Source organism: Gracilinanus agilis, chromosome 2 (genome assembly GCF_016433145.1).
Source record: "Gracilinanus agilis isolate LMUSP501 chromosome 2, AgileGrace, whole genome shotgun sequence".
NCBI lineage: Eukaryota > Metazoa > Chordata > Mammalia > Didelphimorphia > Didelphidae > Gracilinanus > Gracilinanus agilis.
Genome location: NC_058131.1, coordinates 48789814 through 48800459, shown reverse-complemented (window position 1 = coordinate 48800459; position 10646 = coordinate 48789814). Strand labels below are relative to the sequence as shown.

General features: G+C 38.3%; 1 protein-coding gene across 4 annotated transcripts in view; it reads left to right on the top strand.

Moving 5' to 3' along the window:
- Positions 1-10646, top strand: part of CDH1 (cadherin 1) — a 67217-nt gene that overhangs the window by 37854 nt on the left and 18717 nt on the right. For 2 of the 4 annotated variants that reach the window (XM_044663156.1, XM_044663153.1), the window contains exons 3-5: positions 5891-6124; positions 8938-9068; positions 9214-9369. In XM_044663156.1, coding sequence (XP_044519091.1) covers positions 5891-6124; positions 8938-9068; positions 9214-9369 — 521 coding nt within the window. Of the gene's footprint in view, positions 1-5890; positions 6125-8692; positions 8703-8924; positions 9069-9213; positions 9370-10646 lie in introns of all 4 variants that reach the window. The other 2 variants (XM_044663154.1, XM_044663152.1) reach the window with 2 other exon arrangements.

Below are 10646 nucleotides of genomic sequence, written 5' to 3'. Positions count from 1 at the left end.
AAAGAAAAGAAAAGAAAAGAAAAGAAAAGAAAAGAAAAGAAAAGAAAAGAAAAGAAAAGAATCATGTGGCCATCCATCCAGAGAGGCAACTAGGTAATTAACTATGAGTACGTAGGTCAGTTGATCCTGGCAGGAAATTTAACTGAATTTCTTGTGAAAGTTCACAAAGGGCCACAGTAGTCAGATGTTCTAGATTTCTATGTGGCTTTTGGCAGTCACTTAATTTTTCCCAGTCTTAGTTTCCTCACCTATAAAAAAGGAGGGTTTGAACCTCAAATGAGACCACAACTTTTAAAGTACTTAGCTCAGTGCCTGACTTACCAAAGGCTTATTCCTTTCCTCTAGGCTGTTGAGCTCTCCTCCCCTGGCCAGTTACTCTTTCCCATTTATCTTAATAGGAATAATTAATATTAGAGACGGATGGCTTTGCTTGGCAGTTGTATAATTTTAGGGTAACCCAGATAAACTTCGAAAGTTGTTCTGTATCTGGTCATGTTCTGATCTTGTCTCTGAGATAATCCTCCATTATTTTATGGGTTAAAATGATGAGAAATGCAATGGGTTAGCTGTGGGTAAAACTCATCCTAATCAGGCAAAAAACTATACCTAATGCAAACTGTTTGGGTGGGAACTAAAGCTTCTAAAGGACCCAATTACTCTTCCTATCCCCTCTACCCTTTATTCGTCTACCCAGTCATAGAAGTCACCAAACTGGTCAGCAGAGGCTTATATGGGTCCTTCTTTTCCTTACTCATAAATTCATCTGTGAAATGGGAGTCAGTAATGTACAGAGACTTGGGTTGCCCACTCACTCACATTCCATTTGTGTGGAGGAACAGAAGGTTTAAATTCTGAAAGGAGGAATGTTGCCAAAAGACCTTAATTAACTCAGATGTCACTGTTTTAGGGAAAGGCTCTTGATAAGATGATTTCTGTGCCTCCTGTTTATGTGTTTCATTGCAATAACTTGAGAAATTGAAAGTAATTTAGTTTGTCTTCATCTGTGGAAATAGGGGACGGGGTGGGTAGACTTTTTGAGAGCAGTCAAGTGTGGCATATAGAAGTCTGTCCCTTTATCCAAGGATACAGCTGTTTAAAAAAAGAAACCCCATTCATTTGTATAGGGCTAAATGGATAATAATAGCTACCATTGACATTGCATCTAAAGGTTTGCAAAGAACTTAAATTCTTTTGATCTTTACTACAACCCTGGTAAGTAGGTGCTGTTTTTATTTTTCCCATTTTACAGATGAGGAAACTGGGGCTGAACAGGTTGTCCTGCTAATAATAAGTGTTTGAGGTAGGATCTGAGGCTGTATAATGTATAACCCAGGTTGAATTGCTTGCCAGCTCTGGGAGGAGAAAAGGAAGAAGGGAGGGAGACAATTTGGATTGTATAACTTTAGAAAACCTTAGTGGAAATTTATTAAAATTAAAAAAATAAAATAAAATGAAGTCAGGTTTTTCCTGACTCCAAGCAGCGCCAGCACTCTATCCATTATACCACCCAGAGGTCTAATAGCTAGCATTTATCTAATGTTTTACTGTTAACAAAGCCCTTTACAAATATATATCATCCTGTGAGAGTAGGTACTGTTATTATCCTTGTTCTACAGATGGGGAAACTGAGGCACAGGTGAAGTGACTTGTCTCTAGGGATATACAATAAGTGTCAGAGGCACAATTCCCACTCGGGTTTCCCTGAATCCACTATCTACTGTGCCCCATGGCTGTCGTCATGTACAAAAGGATTTCTCCACTGGAAATTGGCCTGGGAAATTATGAAGTCATCTCCCTATTTTAAAGATGAATAAATTGAATCTCGGAGAGGTTGAAATGATTGAATCTGGCAGAGGCCATCTTTAAGCCACGCTTCCTAGCTCCGGAATCTCCCTGTACCAGTGGGCTGTGTTACGATGAATAAGTTTAGGGAAGGACTTTGCTGGCCTCCCTGGCTGTTTCCCTGGCCCAGTTAGGGTTAATCCAAGGTTCACCCCTGCTTTGGAATCCCTCTCCCCTCTTCCTACCTATTTGATACTTATCTCCCCAGCCATCAGCAGAAAAGGGTCAGGTTTCAAGGCAGGGAGGCTCCTACACTTGTATCTGGAAATTCCGGTTGGGGCTGCTCTCTCCATGGGCTTGGGGGGCAGGGTAAGAGAATTCCCTCTCCATTTTCCTCGAGCAGGGGCCTTGACTAAGGCTGAAAAGGCCTTTGGAGCTGAGGGCCTTCTGTGAGCCTCTTTCCGAAGCCATTGCTGTTTGGGCCACTGAACCACTCCATAGCCACAAGTTTCCCTTTTTACTTTCCTTTCCCCAGTTCTGGATTTGGCAGGCGGGCAATTGGCAGGTGGAGCCGGCTCAGCTGGTCTGAGAAAGTTCCCAGTGGCTCTCTCTAATACGATGCCTCTTATTTGTGAGTGCTTCTGCCCACAGCCAGGGTATTTCCTCAAATGCCTCTTTGCCCCAAGGAAGACTTCAAATCTCCTTGGGATGGACTAGAGCCCACTTGGTGGGGAGGCCTGTTGTCTATCAGCAGCTCTTCTTTGCTCCAACCAGCACCAAGAAATGAAATGAATTCTAGAACTAGCCTGAGATGTAGACAAATTCGGAGCTCAGATGGGGCAGCAAGGCACAGTTCTGACTCTATAGAAGCTATAAGTAATGAAAGAGAGCCTGGGGCAGAGTCAGGTGAGTCGAGCTCCTTTCTGTTTGGCCACACAGGGGAGGGCCTCAGAGGAATTAGAGCTGGGAATGGTACTTTGGAGAACATTTAATCCATGGTTCTGTTTTTTAATTTTTGGTAATAATTCTAAGACAGAAGGGCAAGGACTGGGCAACTGAAGTTAAGTGGTTTGCCCAGGGGCACCCAGCGAGGAAATATCTGCTAGATTTGACCAGGCCTAAAACTATCCACTGGGTCATCTAGCTACCTCTTCACTTGAGGTAAAAATTCTTTTTTTAAAAAACACTTTTGATAGACATATTCCAATACCGTCTATTTCTTTCCTGTGTATTTTATACATAAAAGAACATGATTCTGAGATTGGGGGTAGGTCGGGGTCATAGGCCTCACCAGGCTTCACCAGGCCTCACCAGGCCTCACCAGGTCTTACTGGGCTGCCAGCAGGAAGCCCCTGGCCTAGGCCTTGACTTTCTTTTCAGAGCAGGAAACTGTTCCCTGTGCTGGTTACAGAATCCAGATTCCCAACTGCTGTTCTTTCTTCTATAGTGTTCTCTTGGTACCAGAGAATCTCTCCCTCTAGAGGCTAGTCCTAAGAATGGTGAAAATGGTTGTGAGGTAAAAGGTTGTGCCAATTGTGTCCAGTTTAGAAATAACTACTGGCTAAGCAGTAATAATATATAAGAAGGAAAACATTTTCACTTGTTCATTTCGGGTTTTAGTTTTATAATATCCACTTACAAAAAGAAATAATATGGATGTATGTTTTGTGTGATAATACATGTTTAAACCCAGACTGAATTGCTTGCTAGCTTCAGGAGAGGGGAGGGAAGAAAGGGAGACAATTTGAATCATATGACTTCCGAAAACTTAAGTGGAAATGTGTTATTAAAATTAAAAATTGAAAAAAAATAGAAGGAAAATGTTAAACTTGATCTTCTGACTTTAAATATTGACTCTAGACACCACTGGCTTTGTAACTTTGGCAAAGCCCTTAAATCTTTTCAGAATCTCTATTTCGGCATCTATAGAATGAGGGAGTTGGACAGAAGACAGACTTGTTTTTGCTATGGCCAAAAACAAACATGGCACCCAAACTGTTGCTTAGGGAGACACTAGGTGGATGGAAAAAGGAACTGCAGCCAAAAAAAAAATTTTTTTTTATAGGAAGTGAGATTTCTATATATAAACAAAATTATAATAAATATAAACAATTTCTGCTGCACCTGGCCAGGAAGCCGAAAGAGATTTTATATATAAATACATATGTAAAGATATATTTATATGCAAAGACATGTATTTATATATAATATATGTGAATTTATATGTAAATATATAAACTTTAAAATTTTTTATATATAGCCATTTAATTTAGCAGAAACTATAATACAGAGAAGTTACAAGTATCTAATAGTGATTTAGAGGGCAAACTAGACCCATGTATTTCAGTAACTTCAAAAAGACAAATAAAAATACCTTGAAGGTAAGAACCCTGAATAAGGGCTACTTTGGGATTGCCATGTTGATAAGGCCCAGTCATGATTTTTTTTTTTAAGGGGAGCTCTTGGTAAGGTAAGGAAATTCTACTAATGCCCATCAGAAATAATATTCTAACTTAAAGTCTGAGGACATCATCTTGGGTACCATAATTTGTGACTTGGATGTGTAAAAATCAGGATTTGAACTCAGAGCTTCTTATTCTGGTTTTCTATCCATAATGTAACATTGAATATCAGTGTACATAGATAGTTTAGCTCGAGTCAGTCATTTAAAAAAAAAAAAAATCAATGAACAACCATTCATTTTCTCTTCCTATTTCTCCTATTACTAAATGAGATAATATTTGTAAAACATATAGTAGATAATTAATAATTATGCTCTCCTTCCCCTCCAAATAAAAATAAGTCTTCCTAAATTTTCTGGTCTTTTTATCATTTCTTATCTCATAATAGTATTCCATTACATTCACGTACCATAATTTATTCAGTCATTTCACAACTGATATATTCTCTCTTAGTTTCCATCACAAAAAAAGACATATACACACATACAAATAGGTCCTTTCCCTTTTCTTTGATCTCTTTGACATATAGGCCTAGGTTTTTTTTTTTTTTGTTTTTTTTGTTTTGTTTTGTTTTGTTTTTTTTTTTTTTGCTTAGATAGGCCTAGATGTTTAATGCTTAGTTTAATAACTTTTTAGTTATAGATCCATGAGGGTAAGGTTGTTTTTTTTAAGCCATTGAGGCTTAAATTTTTTTAATTTCAAAATTCTTTCTCTTTCCCAATAAGAAAACAGGAGTTAATGTATTAAAAAATAAAATAAAACCTTTACCTTCTTTCTATCTTGGAATCAATACCATGTATTGGCTCTAAGGCAGAAGAGCAGTAAGGGTTAGGCAATGGGGGTTAAATGACTTACCCAGGGTCACACAGCTAGGAAGTGTCTGAGGCTACTTTTGAACCTAGGACTTCCTGGCTGTCTATCTACTGAGCCACCTAACTGCTCCCAAGAGTTGACTCCATTTTAAGAAAGCTTGTTTAGGTTATAAAGTCTCCTATCTCAAAACATCCTGTTGAAAGGCAAGTTATAACTTGCTTAAATATAAGCTCTTTTACTATTTGTACCCTCTTCTTCCTCATAGCATGGTTCTTGAAATAATTTAGCTCTTAATGAATAGATGAACTGAATTGCTCTTTCTACTGGAAGGGTATGGTCCCATCCATAATGACTCTGCTGGTCACTGGAGATTAAAAAGCCAGCAAATAAATGAATGAATGAATGAATTTTTTCTTTTAAAATTTTCTTTATTTAAAAAAAATTTATTATCATGCAAAACTCACTTCCATATTGGTCACTGTTGTAAGGACAAATTCACCCATAACCAAAACCCCCAAATAAAATCAAAAATACACTGATGACTCCAACAGCTCTTCTCTGGAGGTGGTTGACATTCCCTGTCATAAGTCTTTCGGGATTGTCCCAGATCAGTACATTGCTGAAAGTAGTCAAGTTTTCACAGATAATCATCATACAAATATTGCTGTTATTGCATACAATGTTCTCCTGGTTCTGCTTGTTTCGCTCTGCATCAGTTTCTGCAGATCATGAGTGAATTTTTTAAGGTGAAGCAGATCCTGCCTTCTAGGAATTTGTACTCAATACTGATCTAACAAATTCTCATCAAATGTGTATTGTTTTGTACTCTGCAGTTACCTTTGAAAGCTGTTCTGGAAGAAAACTGAATGTTTATTCCTCTGGGAATTCCAGATTTAGAGTGACTCCCGACGGTGTCGTAATGGTCAAGAGATCTATAGAGCTCCATAATTTAGAAACAAGCTTTTATATCTATGCCTGGGATGATAAAGGTAAAAAGCTCTCAGCCAAATTGACACTGAAAAGACCGTCGACACACCATCGACGACACCTCCATCATGGAGAGGTATGTCTGTTGGCTTGGGGGTAGTTTGCTCTGACTCTCATCTCTTTATCTTTTGACTTCATTCTCTCTTTGGACAAATAATTACTCCTGTGTTTGCCTTAAGCTTCACATTGTTCAGCCTTTTTCAATGGAAATCAACCCTTCCTGACCCCATTTGGGGTTTTCTTGGCAAAGATACTGGAGAGGTTTGCCACGTCCTTCTCCTGCCTTTTTCACAGATGAGGAAATTGAAGCAAACAGGGCTAAGCTGATTGGTCCCACAGCTAGTCAGTTGCAGAGGATCTTGAGATGGAGAGATGGAGGAAACTTGCATTCTTCATAGTAATTCTTTATAAAGTTCTTGGAGAAAAAGGAGGCACCACTAGCTGTGGGGAGATTAGGGCCAAGGCTTTGTGGATAAAAAGGGGGTTTGAGCTTTGAAAGGGACTTTACGAAGTAGTAAAAAGGTGGCAAATGCAAGAGATGGAATGGAATGTCCTGTGTGAGCAGTAACAAGAAGGCTGGTTTGACTGCCAGTGGTGTCAAACTCATAAAGAAATAGATTCCTTGTGGGCACTTAGATAACCACAAAAATTAGCTATGTTTTATTGTATTTTTATTTTCATTAAATATTTTGGGAGTTGGAAACTTTTCACAGCTGATGTTCAGTGATACAAAATATGTTTATTTTCTTTATTTCCTTCCTTTTTTCAAAATCATTATCCCAATTATACTTCATTTTAATTTAATTTTTAAAAACTTTACCTTCTGACTTGGAATCAATAATAGATATAAGTTCCAAGACTGAAGAAGGAGTAAGAGCTAGGCAATGGGGGTTAAGTGACTTGCCCAGGGTCACATAGCTAGGAAGTATCTGAGGTCAGATTTGAACCCAGGACCTCCATCCCTAGGCCTGGCATTCTATCCCCCTGAACCCCCTAGTTGCTCACAGAAAGTCCTTTTATCTTTCTTTCTTTCTTTCTTTCTTTCTTTTTTTGGTCCCATTTTAGGTTGCTTCCTTCTTTTTGCCTAGAAAATTAGATTCTAGTAACTTAAGAGCTCTTGATGGTTTTAGTTCCCTATTTTGGGGAAATGATAGAAAAGCTGAGGGCTTTCCCGCATTACCACTGATGCTTCTGATTCTGCTATCTCATTCTTCCCTCTTCTTTCTGTCTCTTTTCTGTTCCTCACTTATCTGAAATGAATGGATTACCACATTTGTCCTGTGGTTGTATTAAGATTTTTCTCTGCCTGGTTGACCTCATTTCTATGGGTTTAAGTGCACTTTTTGGATTTCATGAGTTGGTCTGTCTTTCTTCTTTCACATGCTATGATGCCAAGAGGAATATGGCAGTATTGATTTGACATCAGGAGAGTGTCTTTCGAGCTCTTTCCAGTTATAGTCATTTGTTCATTAGATCCATCTACACTGGCTCACCCATCTCTTATAAAAGACCTGCATTTGTACAGTGATTAGCTTGAATTGAAGGGACATCGCCATGGAAAAAAACCAAGTGTATTGACCTAAGCTGGCACAACATCCTATGCCTAGTCTTAAGAACTGTACTTTGAATCCACTAACCTCCATATGAATATTGAGTCACAAATGGAAGACATCCTAGTTATGTCAGTATCTCAGCTTTACTCATTCTCCTTGGAAATGCGAGTTAATAGTTACTGTCTTAGTCATTTCCTTTTTCAAAAAAATGCAATACTCTTTGCAGTCTTTTCTATTCTTTGAAATTTTCTCTTTCCTCTTCTGAGATGAAAAGTGATGCCTTGAGTCTCTTTAAAATTGTGCTAATCTAACCATTCAGAATTTTTATGGGTGGGAAACAGATTCAAAACACACTTCACCCATTTTTCATTTGTGTGATGAATTGTTTTTTGAGCCCAAGTATAATGCTTTACTTTGGTCTCTTAATTTTCTAATTAGATTTGGCCCAGTGTTCTGACCTCTCAGGACTTTGAATTATAGCCTTCTCTACCAGTGTCTTAGCTACCCCACCCCATTTTGTGTCCTCCATAAAGCAATCATTCATCTTAAAAAGATGTGGAGTATTTGAGCCACTGTTATACTTCTTTGATTTCTTTATCACTCACCATGTTTTAAACATTTTTTTTTGTCCCCTTTAGGACAAGAATGAAAGATAGTATATATAAAATCCCATTGGATAGAGTAAATTATTTCATCTGGATACATTTAATGACGTGGCAAAATCTTATTCATTCATTTGAAGGCTTCTTTCTCAGTCATAATATTAAGTCCTATAAAAGAATGAAGGCAATTATGATGCTCAGAGGATTGAGAGCCAGGTCCAGAGATAGGAGGTCCTGGGTTCAAATTTGACCTCAGACACTTCCTAGCTATTTGAACTCGGGGCAAATCACTTAATCCCCATTGCCTAGCCCTTAACCACTCTTAAGCCTTGGAACCAATACACAGTACTGATTCTAAGGTGGGATATAAGGGCTTTAAGAAAAACAAACTAAAAACTAAATAATTAAACTAAGAAATTATTAATTAATTAAGGAAGTAAGGGAACTAAAGAAGAGTTTATGTCATTAATAGTCATGTCCTAGACTTCCCGAGACAAATGGTAGTATTTACAGATGTCCTGGAATAATTTCAAAAGTAAAAGCATTAGCTGTATGTAAAATTCAGTTATATCCACATTAAGATCTTTCTTATTATTATGGAAAAGATGAAAAAGTTTGTCCACACTCAGCAAGCTAGAGAACCTGGTATTGTAAGTTTGAATTATTAAATTTCTGGTTTCCATCTTGATTGACAACACTGTAATATTTTTCCTTTTATTTTTTAGGAACCTTTCCCAGCAGAACAGAGAGAAGTGCTGATATTCCCTAGTACCCACTCTGGTCTCAAGAGGCAGAAGAGAGACTGGGTTATCCCTCCCATTAGTTGCCCTGAGAATGAGAAGGGTCCATTCCCTAAAATACTGGTTCAGGTATGGAGGGATGTATTTTTTTGGTGGGGTCAGGGTGAGGAGGAATTCTCTTTCCATGAAGAAATATAGCAAAGGGAACTGTTGATGAATGAGAGAGAATTTTAGACCTCATGACTTGAGAGATGCCGTTTCTGTCTATCTTTAGATCAAGTCAAACCGAGATAAAGAAACTAAAGTTTTCTACAGCATCACAGGCCAAGGAGCAGATGAGCCTCCACAAGGTGTCTTTATTATTGAAAGAGAAACTGGAGTCTTGAAAGTGACAGCACCTTTGGACAGAGAAGACATCGCAAGATACGTTGTGAGTTCCTCTAGGATTGTTTCAGTAGAATTATGGATTGGGTCATCAATTTAGAATTCCCATATAATTCAATCACTCAAGAACCATTATTCAGTGTCTCCTACATGCCAGGCAATGGGTTAAGTGCTGGTGAAACAAAAAGAGGCAAAGAACAGTGCCTGCCCTCTGGGGGTTTTCAATCTAATAACTGTGGTGTAGCCGAAAGAAGACTAGATCTAGAGCCAGGAATACCTGAATTCCAAACTTGCCTCCAGTTCTTACTAGCTATTTGACCCAGGCAAGGTACTTATCTTCCCTCTCCCTCAGCTTCAATTTCCCCATCTGGAAAATGGGGATTACAGTAGTACTTACTTCACAAGGTTATTGAGGATAAAATGAGATATCATGTTAAGCACTTTTCAAACCTTAATAAAAATTTTATGAAAAATTCAAGAAAATATGGGGAGACAGGAAATGATGTTATGTATGTACTACTGTTACAATCATTACTAGTTATTATTATAATCCTGTTTTGTTTTTTCAAACCCCTACCTTCTGTCTTAGAATCAGTACTCAATAATAATATATATATAACCCAGTGAAATTGCTTGTCAGCTCCAGGAGCAGGGAGGAAGAAGGGAGACAACAAGAATCATGTAACTGTGGAAAAGAATTTTAAAGTTAAATTTAATTTTAAAAAAATAATCAATACTCAATATTGGTTCCAAGGCAAAAGAATGGTAGACTAGGCAGTTGAGGTTAATAAGTGACTTGCCAAGGGAGAAGTATCCGAGGTCAAATTTGAACCCAGGACCTTGTGTCTCCAGTCCTCTCTCTCAATCCACTAAGCCACCTAACTCCCCATATAATCCTGTTCTGATGGCTGCTTATGGCATAGAATTTTTGATGTTGAATTAGACAGCTATGCTAGGGACTCGCCAATCCGGTCTATTCCTACCAAACTAGAAGGGCTTTGAGTATAGACTTCATGTGGATCGATTATCCAGAGACCAGGCTAGCTCATCACCAGGTGAGCCAAAAGGTGATTTTCAGCAGCTCTTTGAGAATCAAAAGAGGTTATGATATAGGTTGGGGATAAAAATAAACACATAACATCACAGGTTATGGGAGTGATTATAGGAAGAGATATGTTTCTTTCCTTATACCCAAACTCAATTTGTCCAGATTTTATTTATACATATGGGAGGAGAGAGAGAGAGAGAGAGAGAGAGAGAGAGAGAGAGAGAGAGAGAGAGAGAGAGAGAGAGAGAGAGAGAGAGAGAGAGAGGAGAGAGAGA